General features: G+C 39.8%; 2 protein-coding genes across 3 annotated transcripts in view; both read right to left on the bottom strand.

The window, feature by feature from the left end:
- Positions 1 to 7802, bottom strand: part of SYTL5 (synaptotagmin like 5) — a 171166-nt gene extending 163364 nt beyond the window's left edge. For both annotated transcript variants that reach the window (XM_055393305.2, XM_088833772.1), the window contains exon 1: positions 7713 to 7802. The gene's annotated coding sequence lies outside the window, so the exon portion shown is untranslated. The remainder of the gene's footprint in view (positions 1 to 7712) is intronic.
- Positions 7803 to 16743: 8941 nt separating this feature from the next.
- Positions 16744 to 17309, bottom strand: H2AL3 (H2A.L variant histone 3). Its single transcript, XM_055393711.2, has one exon. The coding sequence runs from the start codon at positions 17159 to 17161 to the stop codon at positions 16811 to 16813; it is 351 nt and encodes a 116-aa protein (XP_055249686.1). The 5' UTR covers positions 17162 to 17309; the 3' UTR covers positions 16744 to 16810.
- Between the last annotated feature and the right edge of the window lie 1735 nt (positions 17310 to 19044).

Below are 19044 nucleotides of genomic sequence, written 5' to 3'. Positions count from 1 at the left end.
TCTTCTTCTAAGACTCCTATGATTCGAATGTTGGGGCGTTTAATACCGTCCCATGTTTCTCTAATATTGTCCTCATTTCTTTTAATTCTTTTTTCTTTTTCCATCTCTGTTTCATTTATTTCTATAACTCTATCTTCTAGCTCGCTTATCCTGTCTTCTGCCTCTGTTATTCTACTGTTTGTTCCCTCAAGAGTGTTTCTGATCTCATCTATTGCATTCAGTTCAGTTGCTCAGTTATTTATCTGTAACTCCATTTTGCTTTCCAGATTTTGAATCATTTTCACAATTAAAATTTGAAATTCTTTATTGGGTAGGTTCCCTATATCTTCCTCTTTTGTTTGTGTTGGTGGGCATTTATCCTATTCCTTTACTTGCTGGGTATTTCTCTGCCTCTTCATCTTGCTTATATTGCTTTGTTCGGGGTGGCCTTTCCGTCTTCTGGCAGTTTGTGGAGTTCTCTTTATTATGTAGTTACCTCGTTTTGTGCGGGGTTGGATGGGTGACTTGTCAAGGTTCCCTGGTTAGGGAAGCTTGTGTCGATATTCTGGTGGGTGGAGCTGGATTTCATCTCTCTGGAGTGCAATGAAGTGTCCCGTAATGAGTTTGAGATGTCAATGGGTTTGGAGTGGCTTTGGGCAGCCTGTATATTGAAGCTCAGTGCTATTCTCCTGTGTTGCTGGATAGTTTGCATAGTATGTCTTTCACTGAAACTTGTTGACCCTTGGGTGGTGCCTGGTTTCAGTGTATGTATGGAGGCATTTGATGAGTACCTATCAATTAATGTTCTCTGGAACAGGAGATCTCTGGTGTTCTCAGGGTTTGGAATTAAGCCTCTGCTTCTGGTTTTCAGTCTTATTCTTGCAGTAGGCTCAAGGCTTCTCCCTCTGTTACTTCCAAGGCAGTTCCTTCTGTTGAAAAAGCTCTTCTGTTTTCTGGTCTCCTCAGTGTCTAATTCCCGTCCTGACACCAGGATGCAGTGGTGGACACTTTTTTTTTTTTTCCAGGCTCACCTGTTCAGTCCTGCTGTGGGGAGGGAGGAACGCAGCTAACAAATCTCCCTGGCGTCTGTGGGGAGTGCTCGCAGTGTCTCGGCTACACTGGGAATGCTCCCGCTCGAGGCGTGTGTGCTTTCCCTGTTTATGCTGCTTAGGCTCTAGGTTGCTCTGCTGGGAGCTGTCCACGGCTGGCGCTGGGTTGTATGCACTTCCCAAGTCTGAGTAGCTCAGGTTCAGGTACTCAGGTACTCCACAAAGGCGTAGACTTGGCTTGGCCTGCATTTTGTGCCTTCCCCGGTCCAGGCAGCTCAGGTGACCAGGCATTTGGTGAGCGCATTCGCTGGGACTTATCGCTTTCCTGGTCCCTGCCGCTCGGTTTTCTGGGTGTACAACCAGCGCACTTTCTCAGGCGGATATCGACCAGCCCGAACCCACAAAGTCTTGGTTAGCAAGGAAGCCTGCCTGCAGCTTGGTATGGGAAGCCTCTCTGGGGCCGCAGCTGCCCCTTCCGGCGCTGGCTGCCCTCCCTGCCTGTGTCGGCGGGGGCTGGGGGATGGGCCGCCCACTGCCAGCTCGCTCTACTCAGTGCTTTGTTCTGTGGGCGGGGCTGGCGGAGTCTTGGGTTGGGGTTTTTCACAGGCTTTTCGTAGCCTTTTCGCCTTTTAGCTGCAGAGTCTGCTTCGCTATTTTAAGTTCGTGCCCTCAGTTTGCCCTGGAGCGTTCAAGCCCGGTTCTTCCTCTAAGCGCCCCGCAGCCTGTTCTCCCTCTAAGCACAGCCACCCGCACCTCCCTGCCCAGCCCCCGCCTGCTAGTGGGGGGCACGGGCGTCTGTGCCACTTCTCCGCTAAGAGTTTCCTCTGGGCACTTAGTCTGTGAGTTTTAATTATTTATGTCTTTTGTCTCCCAGTTATGTGTCCCTCTGAGGTTCCACTCGCCAGTGTTTCCAGGTGTTTGGAATCTTCTCTTTTTTTATTTTTAAGCCTCCCTTCCTGGGACAGAGCTCCGTCCCTCCCTCTTTTGTCTCTCTTTTTACCTTTTATACTATTTCGTACCTCCTTTCGAAGACTATGGGCTGCTGTTCTGAGTGCCTGATGTCCTCTGCCGGTATTCAGAAGTTGTTTTGTGGGATTTACTCAGCGTTCAAATGTTCTTTTGCTGATTTTGTGGGGGAGAAAGTGGTCGCCCCGTCCTATTCCTCCGCCATCTTCCTGTGCTCCCGCTTTTATTTAATTGGAGGCTAATTACTTTACATTATTGTATTGGTTTTGCGACACATTGACATGAATCTGCCCCAGGTGTACTTATGTTCCCCATCTTGAACCCCCCTCCCACCTCCCTCCCCATTCCATCCCTCTGGTTCATTGCAATACACCAGCCCCAATCATCCTGTATCATGCATCGAACTTGGACTGGCAATTCATTTCACATATGATATTTTACATGTTTCAATGCCATTCTCCCAAATCATCCCACCCTCGCCCTCTCCCACAGAGTCCCAAAGACTGTTCTATACCTCTGTGTCTCTTTTGCTGTCTCATATACAGGGTTATCGTTATCATCTTTCTAAATTCCATATATATGCATTAGTATACTGTATTGGTGTTTTTCTTTCTGGCTTACTTCACTCTGTATAATAGGCTCCAGTTTCATCCACCTCATTAGAACTGATTCAAATGTATTCTTTTTAATTGCTGAGTAATACGCCATTGTGTATATGTACCAAAGCTTTCTTATCCATTCATCTGCAGATGGACATATAGGTTGCTTCCATGTCCTGGCTATTATAAACAGTGGTGTGATGAACATTGGACTACATGTGTCTCTTTCAATTCTGGTTTCCTCGGTGTATATACCCAGGAGTGTGATTGCTGGGTCGTATGGCAGTTCTATTTCCATTTTTTTAAGGAATCTCCACACTGTTCTCCATAGTGGCTGTACTAGTTTGCATTCCCACCAACAGTGGAAGAGGGTTTCCTTTTCTCCACACCCTCTCCAGCATTTATTGCTTGTAGACGTTTGGATAGCAGCCATTCTGACTGGCATGAAATGGTACCTCATTGTGGTTTTGATTTGCATTTCTCTGATTATGAGTGATGTTGAGCATCTTTTCTCGTGTTTGTTAGCCATCTGTATGTCTTCTTTGGAGAAATATCTGTTTAATTCTTTGGCCAATTTTGTTCCTTTTTTATGGCTAATATTCCATGAATATATCTACCACATCTTCTTTATCCATTCATCTGTCGATGGACATTTAGGTTTCTTCCATGCCCCGCCTATTGTAAACAGTGCTGCAATGAACATTGGGGTGCATGTAATTTTTTTGAATTATGGTTTTCTCAGGATATAAGCCCAAAAGTCAGATTACTGAGTCATAAAGCAGTTCTATTTTTAGTTTTTTAAGGAACCTTCCTACTGTAATCCATAGTGGCTCTATGAATTTATAGTCCCATCATTTTCAATGATGAAAACCTGAAAACATTTCCTCTAAGATCAAGAATAAGACATGGATGTCCACCCTTGCCATTGCTATTCAACATAGTTTTGCAAGTCCTAGCCATGGCAATTAGAGAAGAAAAAGAAGTAAAAGGAATGCAAATTGGATAGTGATATTTTGATTCCATGACATATCAACATATTTCATGACTCTATAAGGGCCAACTGCTTACCATTCTTTTCTCTTTAACAACAACAAAAATGTGCCTGAAATTCCATTATCCCCAAATAGTTACTCAGAATGTTCGTATCTTGTTATGTGCATCTATTCACACAAAAGGACAGCCATTTGTGATGACAATGATGACAGGGCCATTTGTGATCTCAATGATGAGGGATTCAGCCAGGTTTAAGTGTCTGCTCCATGGCTCTGTGTTTCCATCTTTACTACACCTGATCCTCACCTGGTGACTCAGTTCTATTAATAATAACTCACTCCCACCTTGTATCTACATGTCACTGGCCTCCAGTACCACCTCCCACGCTTATAGAGCAATTACTATAGGTCAGGCACTGTTTTGTAAGTATTTTACATCTGTTAATCCTTTAAATTAAACAACACCCCTCTGAGCGCAAACAATTATTACTTCCATTTTACTGATGAGGACACAGGAACAGAGAAGCTAAATTTTCTTAGTTTCACACCTTGTCAGTAGCAAAAGTGGGTTTCAAATTTAACCCTACACTATACTTCCTGGGTATAGTTAAGATTCAGAACCTTGGTCCCCACCCCTGAGTTACTCTTATATTAACAAATCTTACTTTACTTTAATATTTACCTAGTGCTTCATGGTTTTAAATGACTTCACTTCCATGATCTTATGTGTTCCTTGTGACCATTATGCAAGATAGGATAACTATGAGGAAACAGGCTCACAGAGAGCAAAAGTTTAAAGGAGGTAGTGACAGATAGAACAGAGCTTAGCCCTGCGTCTTTGGCTACTAAAACCTGTTATTCCTATCACTTCCATTATTTTGTTCTGAAGTTTTAGAAAAAGAAGATACCTATGAGACAGGGACTTTCTGAGGATGGATTTTCTGATGGAGCTAGAATATAACCAAGACTCTGAATTCAAGATGACTCTCGGGGAGGGGTGGATGAGAAAACACAGAATAAAAGGAAAAATAACAGAAAAAGGAGATGAGAAAGGATAGATATTAGCTAGATTATCATGAAAGAAATGAAAGAACTTGGTAATGGTTTAGGTATTGAGAGTCAATGCAAAACTGATGTCAAGGTGTCAAACATGAGAAGCCAGGAGACCGTCAATGCCATTAACAGAAACATGGATGAAAGAGGAATTGGTTTTACATAAAAGTGAGTTTGTCTACAATCCTGAAGAACACTGGGTGACAGTTGGACTTGTAGAAGTGGGAAAATATACAGCAGATAGAAAAAGCTAGAAATGGATAACTTGGAGGCATTCACTTAGAGGTGATATTTAAAACTATGAGTCGATAGAAGGCACAGGCCAAGAAAACAAGTAATTCATTATGGCTCAAATGCTAAACCTAGGGGGAAACCATCACTTAGGGAAGAGAAGAAGAAACAAGAGGGAAAGTGGTAGAAAAGTAGCTGAAGAGATAGTATAGAATCATAGATATTAAGAATGGAAAAAATTCAAGAAGTAGGAAGTGACAATGAATGCCACATAAAGCAAAGGAGTCAAATGGAATGAGGATTCCAATTAGTACACCTCACAGCACTTATTACATTTATAATAAATTACTTGGGTAAATTGGCATCGTTCCTAACTAGAATAGAGGTACGTAAAGGCAAACTTGTAGTGTTTCTTACTGTAACTTCAGCACATAGTAGTGCCCATGTTTACATGTCACTAAATAAACAGTTATTGAATAAGGGAATCAATAGATAAATGAATGAATATAATCAGATTTCCTGAAAGCACCACAAAAGACCCTTGGAAATACAGTGTCAATAAACCAATCTTCGAAGGTAGATGTCATGTCATAGGGCAATTTACAGAAAGTGGGATTTTAAAACACAGAAAATGGGTAGTATAACAATAGAGGCAGATTTAATTAAACATTTCTTAGAGATGTGTTCTTGCTCAAATGATATAACAGATCACGTGGACTTCCTACCCTAGGACACTATATATTTATCAGGTTTTGTCCTTCTAACAGCTCTGCCTGACTTCCAGATGATCTTCAAGAACTTAAGACAGTCATTATAGTTGCCAACTCTACAAGTGATGGAAGTAAGGGGACCTACCTGCTTTACTAGAATCAGAACTCCATGGACTATGCATGAAGGAAGATGGAATAAAGCAGGGTAAAGAAACAGAAGTCAAGAAAATGACACTACCCACAGAAAGACATAGCCTGGAATGGACCCACATTCAAGACAAGTTTCAAGTCCCTTGATGGGGTTTTCCTTTGTGGTACAGTGGTAAAGAATCTGCCTACCAATGCAGTGGACACAGGTTCGATAACTGGTCAGGAAGATCCCACAGGCCACAGAGCAACTAAGCCCAGACACTACAACCGCTGAGCCCACGCTCTCGAGCTCTGCAACAAGAGAAGCCTCACAGTGAGAAGCCTGAGCAACACAACTAGAGAGCAGATCTTGCTCGCTGCAACTAGAGAAAACCTGCATGCAGCAACGAAGATCCAGCGCAGACAGAAATAAATAAAAAGAAGAAAAGCATTCCACGAAATCATCCAAAATATGTGGATGTGTGTGGGAGTAAATGGGTGAGAGTGAGTGCATACACAAACAACATATGGGATATACAAAAACGTAGTTACGAGTAAATTCCAAATAAAAAGGATTATAGCTAAATGTTTACATATGCTGGCAAGATAGCCGTAACATATGTCACTGAGTAATAAGGCTTAGGTAAAACAAACTGCATGTTTCACAAATTAAAGTTGCACTTCCTTCTCTTAACACACAAAATGATTATAAAAAAGTCATTTCAACAAAAATACTAGATGTGTCTCCAGGACACAAAGAAGTAAAAAGAACTATTTTATTATTGTATTCCCTAAATTATGAGAACACGTTGTCAAACTTGAATAAGTTGAATGACAGCACAGCTAATTACCACAGACTGCTAGAGCATTTCAGAAATCCTAAGTACATAGGATAAACATGATTTGACAACAAAAATACATCTTCTCACCTTTTTCCTTATCTGTTTCCCAGATATTAGTTGCCCATATGTAAATACATATTTGTGTACATGTTTTTATGCACACAGGGATACAGGGATCTATTTAATAATTTTATTGACGTCCAATCAAATGTCTTTATGCACTTAAGCCATAGACTTTAAATTATAACAGTCTTGTGTTTAAGCTGTTATCTAAACAATATACAAACAGTGTATTATGAAGTGAAAAAATTAAATACTCAGTGCCTATGCTTGAAAGACATTTTAAGGAGGCCAAGATTTAAGCAGTATTTAAAATTTATTATCATATATAATATTTTCTAGTCATGACTTTGAATGCTTTAAATACCTTCTTTGTTCTCCAAATACAGTCTGATACATTGCAAAATGTAGTTTTGACTTAAATGAGGATGATGGTGTAGCTAATTAAAACAATCCATATTAAAGAGAAACATTTTAAAGCCTGATGCATCTCTCTAGTGTATTATATTCATATTCACAGTCAGCATCTCATCTTCCTGTGGTGTTAAAAACATCATATTCATATTGAACTTATTCCAAGGCTTTCAAACTTCAGCAATCCTACTAAATATATATCCATACTAAATATGTCACCATATCAAGAATAGGAGTGAAAGCAAAGAACAATTCAACAACTGTGCTAAATAAAATCTGACTTATCTAACAAAGTAAAGAAATTCAGAACAAAAGGACTGCTACTTTATACCTAGAGGTGTAATAGATTTTTGGCAAAGTGACACAGTACTTCTGCTATGAAATTAATTATGTCACAGATACATAATTGCTCCTATGTTCAGTGGGATCTAGAACAATGCTTCAATTTGCAGATTAAATTAAATGCTAATAACAAGATACCTATATCTCCCTCCTCATTCCATCAGACTTACAGAGCAGCCCATTGGCCAAAATGCCCCTTCTTTATATATTCCTGTCTCTTTCCTTTTGACCAAATGGTGAGATTAGTCTTTCATTTCCTGAAACCAAACCCCACCTCACAAACACAAAATACAAAAATCAAGAAAGAAGATGTCACACAGAAGTCCACTATACAGAGTCTTCTTACCTCAATCTGATGGCTAGAACACTTTTGAGGGCTTACTTTTCTTTCAGACACACAAACTGTAGAATGCTGGACTACCTGACCCTCATGGAGTGCTAGGAGCAGAAACTTGAAAAACTAGCCTCTTGTATTCCTACAATCTATTTACACACTGAACACACCCAGTAGCACACAGTAATATTTATCTGTGGTGGACAGCTATTCCAAAGAAGCAGGTGTATCTCTACTTTAAAAAAACGAATGTCTTTGTTGATCAGCAGGGGAAAGGTAAGAGCTGTTTTATCCTTTAAAGCACACCGACATGAGTTACTTTTTAAATCAATGTCTTGAAGATGATTCATTCGTTTAATATTCTATTCCCCCAAACTCGTATTATTCAAGAACCTGGGGAAAAATGTATCTAATGGTAACAACCAACACATATCTGCCAGGTACTATTCCAAGTGCTTTATATATATCATTACCTATAGTTTCCAAAACTTACGAGGTATGAACTATTATCCCCATAATATAGATGAGGAAATTAAGAACTTTGCCCACAGTTACCCAATTAGTAAGTGGTACATCCAGAAGTTCAATCCAGGCATTCCAGCAACACGGTTCATGTTTCTAATCATGAACCTGCACATATGACTTTTAGAAGGTAAATTGTAACAGGATGTGGCTGCTCAGCTGAACAGTAGATAATGAGTGAAGTCTTCTTAGTACTTGTACTATGTTGGAGTAAGTGAAAATTTTGGAAGATTATTTCCCCAAGATGAGTATTCATTTATATTATCATATCAGGCCTCTTTTTCTGCTTTTCTGCAATGGTTGTTCAAAGTTCTGAGGAATTTAAAAAAAAAAAAAAACAACCACATGAGTCCAGGTTAAAGTGCCAGTAAAGTTATTAATTTAAGTTCAAAGAATAATACAGGAGAAGCCAATATAATACCTTTTAAAAGTCTCAAGGATAAATGCTTAATTCTGTTTTTCAGATTAGATCAGTTCAGTTCAGTTGCTCAGTCATGTCCAACTCTGCAACACCATGGACTGCAGTACAACAGGCTTCCCTGTCCATCACCAACTCCTGGAGCTTGCTCAAACTCAAGTCCATTGAGTCGGTGATGCCATCCAACCACCTCATCCTCTGTCGTCTCCTTTTCCTCCTGCCTTCAATCTTTCCCAGCATCAGGGTCTTTTCCAATGAGTCAGTTCTTCACATCAGGTGGCCAAAATATTGGAGTTTCATCATCAGTCCTTCCAATGAATATTCAGGACTGATTTCCTTTAGAATGGACTGGTTGGATCTCCTTGCAGTCCAAGGGACTCTCAAGAGCCTCTCCAACACCATAGTTCAAAAGCATCAATTCAGATTAGATAATTCCTACTAATTTGTCTTCAAATTCACTGATTCTTTCTTCAAGGTGACGAGCCCATCTTTTATGTGTTTTATTTCGCTGATTGTAAGTTCTAAATTTTCATTTGGTTATTTACACTTTTCCATTGTCTGTTAAAATTCCTAATCTGTTCATTCATTAAGACCATATTTCCTTCATTCACTGAACATTTGTCTTTAGTTCTTTGACTATGGAATAATTGCTTTAAAGTCTTTGTCTAAAAAATCCAACAACTGGCCATCTTGGGGCTTTTCTCTATTGACTTTTTCTTGACTATTGACAGGTCCTATTTTCCTGTTTTGTCCATGCTGAATATTTTTACTGTATATTAAAAATATTTAGGAATGCTGGGTTCTGAAAAGTGTTAATGTTTGTTCTGTTTAGGATCTGTTTAAGAACGCCAGATTCTGTAGAGTGTCGATGGTTTAACAGGTAGTTTGATAACCTGGATCTTATGCTTTATTAAAGTGTGCAAAAAGCCTAAGTTGTTTCCTAAGCCCAGTTAAATTTGGGGAATCAACCTCCAAATTCTCTCTCTTCTACAGATCTTGTAAGAGTTGGGTTTTAGGACTGTTAAAGAGTGGATCTACTGTAGGCCTTACAGTGGGGCATAATCTTTACTCCTAAGGCTTCTGATGTTTCACCTGGATACCCAACATATTAGGGAGGCATTATCAAGGACTCATCACTTGTTTCCTGTGTCTCCAACATTCCCCAGCATGGGTCAACCGGTAATGTCTCTGTTCCTCTTTTAACCCTGTACCCTCTGGTCAGTCTCAGGTAGTCTTTCCCTATGACTATACAGCTCATTCCTCAGCCAAAGACTCTTGGGAAACCTCCAAATGAACTTTTGAAGATCTTCCTTTTACATAGCTCCCTTTTCTCTGATGCCTTGTCTTGCAAATTCCAGCTTCTTTAGCTTTACTGAATCTTGATTTCTACTTTATCAGCCCAGCAGTACCACTGTGTGTTGCCTAGAATCCAACTTATGTGCCATTGGAATGTTTTCCCCAGGCAGATAACTGGAGTGATGATTTAGCTACCTGTGTGCTTCCTTTGTCTCTGGAATCACAACCTTGTGCTGCGTGTTGTACAATGCTTAGAAACAGTCAGCTCATATATTCTGCCCAGTTCTGTTACTGTTTTTGGCAGAAGGGCTACTCTAGTGGCAGTTATTCCAGAGTAAAAGTCTCCCAGGGAGCTTCATCTCTGACAAAATTTAAATAGTAATAAGAGACCTATTTCTTCTGTTTTATCTTACACAGTCTTGCACAGCTTTACCCAATCTCAAAACATAATCATATGCATCATATGTCAGGAAGGTGGTGGGGAACAATCAATCAACTGGCTGCTACATCCTTTATCCTCACCGAGCATCTTAGTTTGGGTTCCCTTAGAAGCAGATGCTAAGACATGGATTCAAGTAAAAGTAGTTTGAGAGAAGTTTTAGTTACCTATGGCTTCTGAAACAATGTATCATAATCTTGGTGGCTTAAAACACGCACACACAATCATTATCTTACAGTCTAGAGGTCAAGAGGTTTGAAATTATTGTTACTGGGCTAAACTTGGGTACTGGCAGGGTCACACTCCCTCCAGAGGTTCTAGAGAATTTGTTTCTTTGCCTCTTCCAGCTCCTAGAGGTACATTCCTTGCCTATGGTCCATTCTACCATCTTCAAAGCCAACAGCATAGCATCTTGCTTCAGTAGTCACCATGCCTTCTTCTATGTCAAAACTCTCCCTCAACCTTTCTCTTATAAAAACGCTTGCGATTACACTAAGGGTCCATGCATAAAATCTAGGATATTCTCCTCCACTCAAAATCTTCCACTTAATCATATTTTCAGGGGAAAAAAAAATCTCTTTTGTCATATAAGGTAATATTCACAGGTTTATGGACTAGAACCCAGATATATTTTGGAGCCACTATCCAGCCTACCTAAGTCCATACTCTGGCCCCTGGAGGTTCATGCCCCCCCGCCATGCAAAATATATTCACCAAACTCTTCAATCCCAAAAGTCTCAAACTATTTCAGAACAAACTCAAAGTGTAAAATCTCATCATCTTGATCAGGTATGAGAGAGATTCTCAGGCAAAATTCCTATCTATGGACTTGTGAAACTGGAAAATAAGTTATCTACTCTCAAAATATTGTAGTGGGACAGGCATAGTTATGGATATTCTCATTTCACAAGAAAGAACAAGGAGAGTCACTAGCCCAAGCAAAATGAAAATCTAGCCAGGAAGTTACCTGAGGTTTCAAGGCCTGAAAATAATCCTCTATGGCTTGAAGTCCTTGGCCTGTGATTCAACCCTGTGGGACACAGTCTTCACCCTAGGGCCTGTGGCTCTTCGGTAATTTCAATATTACCGAACAATATTCTTGTATCTCTTCTTTGTATTCACTATTTTTTTTAATGGTTTTAACATCTCCTAGTTCTCTCATGACTCAAGTAAAATCTTTTAACATGTGTTCATTTCACATCTGTATTTACGTGATTTATTTTGTTCTAAAAATTATCTTTAAGATAAATTTAATATAAAGAAATTGATTGAATTTCTACACACTAACAAAATATCAGAAAGAGAAATTAAGGAAATAATTCCATTCACCATTGCATTAAAAAGAATGAAATACCTATGAATAAACAAACCTACCTAAGGAGGTCAAAGGCCTATACTCTGTAAACTAAAAGATGCTAATGCAATATATTGAAGATGACACAATATATTGGAAAAATATATCATGTTCTTGTCTTGGAGAAGTTAATATTGTTAAAATGACCATACTACCCAAGGCAATCTAGAGATTTAATGCAATTCCTATCAAATTACAAATGGAATTTTTCACAAAACTAGAAAAATGAGTTTAAAATGTATATGGAAACACAAAAGATCCTGAATAGCCAAAATAATCTTGTGAAAGAACAGGGCTATAGGAATCATGCTCCCTGACTTCCCACTGTATTACAAAGCTACAGTAATCAAAACAGTATGGTACTGGCATAAAATCAGACACATACACCAATGGAACAGGATAGTGCGCCCAGAAATAAACCCACTATGGTCAATTAATCTATAACGAAGGAGGCAAGAATATACAACGGAGAAAAGACAGTCTCTTCAATAAGTGGTGCTGAGAAAACTGTAGAAGAATGCAATTAGGACATTCTCTAACACTATATACAAAAATAAACTCAAAATTAACTAAAGACTTAAATGTAAAATGGAATACCAAAAAACTCCTAGATGAAAACATCGGCAAAACACTATAACATAAATCACAGGAATATTTTTTTGGATCTGTCTCCTAAAGTAAAGGCAATAAACAAATGAGACCGAATGGAACTTAAAAAGCTTTTTCACAGCAAAGGAAGACACTGACAAAATGAAAGACAATCTACTGAATTGGAGAAAATATTTACAAGTGATATGACTAATAAGGGATTAATATACAACCTATATAAATAGCTGAGACAACTCAACATCCAAAAAAAACTTGATTTAGAAATGAGTGAAAGAAATGAATAGACATTTTTCTAAACAGGAAATGAAAAACCACAATGAGATATTGCCTCACTTTTGTCAGTATGCCTATCATCAGAAAGAACACAAATAACATATGTTGATGAGGATGGGAAAAAAGGAATCCTCATACACTGTTGGTGGGAAATTAAATGGGTGTAGCCACTGTGGAAAAGTGTGGAGCTTCCAAAAAAAATAAAATAAAACTACCCAGAAATTCTATTCTGGGTATATAGCCAAGAAAAACAAAAACACTGATTAGAAAAGATGCATGCACCTCAGTGTTCAAGTGAAGCATTATTTATAATTGTTAAGATAGAGAATCAACATAAGCATCCATCTATAAATGAATGGATAAAGAAGATGTGATACACACACACACACACACACACACATGCACACACACACAATGGAATACTACTCAACCATAAAAAGAACAAAACTTTGCCATGTGCAGCAACATAGATGGATTTGGAAGGCATTTTGCTAAGTGAAATAAGTCAGACAGAGAAAGATAAATACTGGATGACATCACTTATATGTGGTATCTAAAAATTTTTACAACAAAACAATGAATATAACACAAAAGCAGTACAATCATGGATATAGAGAACAAACTACTTGTTACTAGTGAGGGGATGGGCAATTTTGGGGTAGAAAAGTGAGAGGTACAAACTAGTGGGTATAAGATAGCCTACAAAGATGTATCATACAACAAAGGGAATACAGCCAATATTTTGTAATAACTGCACACAGAATATAAACTTTAAAAATTGCATAAAAATAAATTTTTGAAAATGAATTAAACTAAACCCTCCAAAAGAAAAAAAAAATACTTTTCAGTTATCTTAGAGGTCAAATCAAAATGCCTAATACATTGATACCTACTAGAGCAGATCAATTTCAAAGATAGACAATATGTACCTCGTGCAGAATTTAAGCCCAGACATGTCTTTTCTTGGTGGTCTAGGTAAACCGAAAGCACCAAAGCAATGCTGTTGACTCTGTTTCTCTAGTTTTAATTTCGTGATCTACTAACTCTGTTTTACTTCAGATACGTTATAGCCCCATAGGTTATTCTCCACTGTTGGCAGGAACAGATAGAAATTTCGTTTTAGGGTCAAGTCATTTAGAGATCTCTCTACATGGATTGATGGTTTATAGAGACCTCATCTCTGATGGATGAGACAAAAACATGGTTTTTCAGTCTTTTTCTTTTGTGGTTTACCTGTTCTTGAGCTCACATTAATTAAGAATTTCATACCCTTTAGGAGGAAAATAGCATTTTGCTATCTAGACTGGTGAGTTCTTTGTTTCTGTGTCTATCCTTAACTCATGGCACAGTTGTAGAACTGAAGCTATAAGCTCTATTTCTCTCTGCTCATACGTCTATGTGGCTCTAATTCAGAAATGTCTTCACCTCTGATTAGGTGCTTAATGTTTTCTTTCATCTGTGTATGCTTAGTCACTCAGTTGTGTTTGACTCTTTGCAACCCCATAGACTGTAGCCCGCCAGGCTCCTCTGTCCATAGGATTTTCCAGGCAAGAATACTGGAGTGCGTTGTCATGCCTTCCTCCAGGGGGATCTTCCTGACCCAGGGATGGAACCTCCATCTCCTGCCTCTCCTGCATTGGCAGGTGGGTTCTTTACCACTGAGTCACCTGCAAAATCACACCTGCAAAGCCCTTTATTTCATCTGGGAGATATTAATATACTAGATCATGAAAACTCTGAATTTAAAGGAGCTCTGTTCTGATTGTCATATCTAATAAATTAATTATATAAAGGAAATATTCTTTAAATTCCCTGAAAATAAAGAAATTGAATTGTGACACTTAAAATGAGCTAGACTGAAATAATGCATATTGTCTAAGAAACTAACAACCATTTTAAGAACTCAAATGCATAAAATGTGGTTAAATCTTTAGCAAACAAGTCTAGCTTAACAGTTCAGGTTTTGTGAAAACTATATTGTCCTTCATTTATCCATATTAGGTGTAATGCAAGCAAACTTTTTTAAGCTACCCGGGTATTTTTTTCCCAAAACTTATACACTTTTACTGATCAAATGACCTAGAATTCCTTCCAATAAAACTTTAAGACTTGAAAAATCTGTTTAGTCAAATCCAGTTATTTTGCTGACAATTTCCACAATTCTAGATTTCCACAATAATAAAGTTCTAGATATGTCAGCTTGAGAGCATTTCAAAATCCTTAGGTAACTAAAAACCTTGGATGACACTAAATTGAGTTCCATAACGGATGATTTTATTATTTAAAAGATAATACAGTGAAACACTATTTAGCTATAATTTTAATTTATACATTTGTGCTTATTTGTACATGCTGCAAGGAGGCTACATCTTCAACTCTGTCAATAAACATATTCACTTGTGTCACACTGAGAAGCTGTACATATAAGGAATGTGTGTGGCTAAATACGGTGGGTTAGGTATATATGTGACCTAGTCCAGTAAAAATCACATGAAGTACACAGTTATGGACCTCCAGAACTCTCTGCAAAATAAAAGTGACTTTAATTAAAATTTTTAATTAATATACATCCCTGAGACACTACTATGAGCCTCAAAACTCAGGGAAAAAAAGAGAATGTTTCTGTTCTAAAGTAAAATGACATTTTGTTCCAGAATAGGAAAGAGGTCACTGAAATACAAAATTAAGCATGTATGTGCTTAATACAGAAAAATAGAGAAGGTGTACAGAAATCAACTTTGAAAAATAGCACAAATTTGTATTACGTTTTTCCAAGTCTGACTCAGTTTTCATGAATTTATCCATATGATTTGAAAAAACAGCTTCTGGTTATTTAGTTTCAAATATCATATTGAACTCAAATCTGAGAACTGCATGTGCTCTCAGTAAAAAAGACTAAGTTTTGTTAGAGAGTTTGCTCTAGTTTCCTCAAGTCTGTTTGCTTTTATTAAAAGATTGCAAAAGTTCATTCCTCAGATCCATTAGTTTCCTAAGACTTGGCTTAAATAAAAAAAATAAAACATTTATTTGGTTTTAATTCTGAAGGTCAGAAGTTTGAAATATGTTTCTCTGGGCTACCTACTTTGTACTTTGCCCCCAAAAGCAGAGATTCTGTATCTCAACAGAATAACTGAATCAGGCCTGACCACCCCTTGGGGTACCTGTCTAAGCACCTGGGGAGGGAGACACAGGCAGCCATCTGTTAAGGGCATGGCCTGTGCCAGGCTCTGTGTTAAGTCACAGGTTAAGTCACAGTTTACAGGAACATGATGACATATGGGAAAACCCCAAGATGGAAGAACTCTGATTATCCCTGTTTTACAGATGAGGGAGCTGCTGCTCACAGGAAATAGACGGATGTCCAAGATCACACAGGCAGAAAGTGGTGAACTGGAATGGTAAACCCAGGTCCACTGACCCCACTGTTGAAGCCGGCTGGGCAGCCTCTGACCAGTCCTGTATGACAGGCCAGGAGCAGCATAGGGTGGCCCTTTGGCATCTGACGAACGTCCACAGAGAGTGTCACAGCACTGCCTAATAAGCCCTGTCTCAAGTCTCTTTTTTGGAATGAGACAGGGTAAAAGAAATAATATGTGAACTCACCGTGGCCATAATTCCTCTTATGTGTATTTCTTTATTGTTTCCCCATCACTCCTCAATCTTCATGTAAAAGTCCTGCCCCATTAAGTTCACACTGACTGCTCTGCTATCCTCTTCAATCACCCACCTTGGCTTCACCTCCCACTTAAGACTTAGGCTCCTCCCCCACGGTTTTCAGCCCCTCCCCCGTTACCACCATCCTTCTGGGAATTCAACAGGCCCTTTCTGTGCCAACCTCCCAACCTCCCTGGTCTGGACTCCTTCAGAGCCAGTGAGGAAGTCCTGACCCGCAACCTCAGCCAGCAACTCCCCTCCAGGACCACACACCATACTGTCACCATCGAAAACCACTCCCCGATTTCAGGATTCCAGCTCCCCTCCCTGACCACCCACTCCACCCCTCCACCCCTCATGAGACTTTCCCCCTGCCACCCCATGTCGCCCAGACGCCTCAAGGACAAATGACAGAAAGCGAGCAGTTACAAGCACAGCCATGAACGCTTTAATAGCAGAAGACCAGGCCTCCCTCATCTGTGGGCAGTTTGGGGCTAGATGAAGCTGCTGATGCGGTGTGGCTGGGCTAGGGGGCCTGGGCATCCCTACTTCTTGGGAAGGGGTGGTGACGCTGCAGCCTGAGAGAAGGCGCTGGGCTGGAAGAGGCGGCGAAGATTCTCATTGTTCATCAGCGCCCTCTGCACATGCTCCGGGCTAATGCGCACCCTGTGGTTGATGCCGGCCTCTTGCCCCGCCAGGTCCAGGATGTTGGCCGTCAGGTACTCAAGGACTGCGGTCAGGAACACCGGCGTCTCTGAGCTCAGGCGGAGGGAGCCCTGACGCTCTCGCAGGAGGCGGTCCACGCGGCTCACGGGAAACTGCAGCTCGGCCCTGGTGGAACGGGAGCAAGAACGCTTCTTACCGCGATGGCAGTTCCCGAGGTGACTTCGAGACATGGTGTCGGCTGGATGCTGCCCCTATCAGCCCAGACTGGTGATCCCGCTGGCTGGGGCTTCCTGAGATGTCAGTGTCTTTCTGCTGGCTGTGTCCCCTTGCTCAGGCCTTATTGCTCAGGGAGCTGCCTTTGTGACAGCTCAGGCTTTGTGATGTCATCGGTGGCCAATTGGCCCTGACCAGGACTGGCCTAGAAATGGTTGTGATAGAAACATCTTTTGATAGGGAACTCTTTCTATTTCACTGTAACAGTCTAGTAAAAATAAATTAATTAATTAATAAATATACAAGGGGCATGGAGAAAAAGAATGTTTTAATGGAAACACTGCCCTGGCTCTTGGACACCACTTCGGCTTATCTGAGCCTAGCCTTGGATTATCTTTGAACTGGTTCACATCCCTCTGTAAATTGGTGGTCACTGATAGACATACTGAATGCCTTGTCCAGGGGAGATCCATTTGTCCCCCTTCTCATATTGTAATAAAACCAATCGTGCCTCCAATTACACATTTAAAATACTTTGCTTCAAAACTTATATGTTTGTTCTTCAGGTTACCTTTTGTTATACCATGTGCCAATCCCCTCAGGAGTTAAACAGATTCTTTGAATACATGTACATTTCATATCTTTAAGAGTATCATGATTTTCTCTGTTTAAAACTATCTTAACTGTTTTAGAGGTCACATGGATATGCCCATGGACTCCCCTGACAGAGCCAGGTAAACTCCCAAGACAGAAAAGTGCCACATTCTCAATTAAAGCCCAGGAATGTCTTGTTTCTTCTAGGTGATTCCAAAGCCTCATGGAAACCAAGAGGATTTCCATGATTTTCTTTTTCTAATTTTAATTTTAAAATTTTCCTCTGTAGTAATTTTGTGGTTGCTTTGTTTTTGTTCATTTATAGCTGATAAGCTATTCCCATTGTTGGCAGAAATGGTGGAGAATTTGGTTTCAGGATCTGACCATCTGGCGACCTCTTGAAATAGGTTCACAGAGATCTAGGCTCCACTGAGTGATAGACAACAGAGAAACTGGTTTTCCATCTTTGTCTATTTGCTTCTTCAAGTCATACCCTCTAGAGGAGAAAACTTCTTAATATTTACTTGAGCCACGGCTAAAATTATAACATTGAAGCTATAATCTCTGTTTTTCCATGCTTGTATGTCCATGTCTGTAACTCAAAAATGCCCTCACCTCTGACTGCCTGAGTGTGTAATGTTTTCCTACCTTCGAATGATACTACTATAATGGACTATAGTTGATTATAAAATCTCTTAAAGGGGTTCTGTTCTGAGTGACATATCCAGATAAATTATTTATACAAACTGACTATTCCTAAATTTCCTTGAGACTAAAGAAGCAGAATTATGGTACCTTAAACGAGCTACATTTAAACAATATACTGGGTTGGTCAAAAAGTTCATTTGGGTGTCTCTGCATCATCTTATGGGAGAAGGCAATGGCGAGCCACTCCAGTACTCTTGCCTAGAAAATCCCATGGATGGAGGAGCCTTGTTGGCTGCAGTCCGTGGGGTCGCTAGGGGTCGGACACAACTGAGCGACTTCACTTTCTCTTTTCACTTTCACACATTGGAGAAGGAAATGGCAACCCACTCCAGTGTTCTTGCCTGGAGAATCCCGGGGACAGGGGACCCTGGTGGGCTTCTGTCTATGGGGTCACACAGAGTCGGACACGACTGAAGTGACGCAGCAGCAGCAGCAGCAGCAGCATCATCTTATGGAAGAACTCAAACATACTTTAGGACCAAGCCAATATATTCTCCCAGAAACCAATTCACACCTTTTGTAAGAAATCAACACCTCTATTTTGAAGCATTTGGCTTTCTTCCCCCAGAATAGACCATTAAAACCTTCCTATGTCAAA

Source organism: Moschus berezovskii, chromosome X (assembly GCF_049115385.1).
Source record: "Moschus berezovskii isolate FMDL1 chromosome X, NW_MosBer_1.0, whole genome shotgun sequence".
Taxonomy (NCBI): domain Eukaryota; kingdom Metazoa; phylum Chordata; class Mammalia; order Artiodactyla; family Moschidae; genus Moschus; species Moschus berezovskii.
This window is presented reverse-complemented; position numbering and strand designations above follow the sequence as displayed.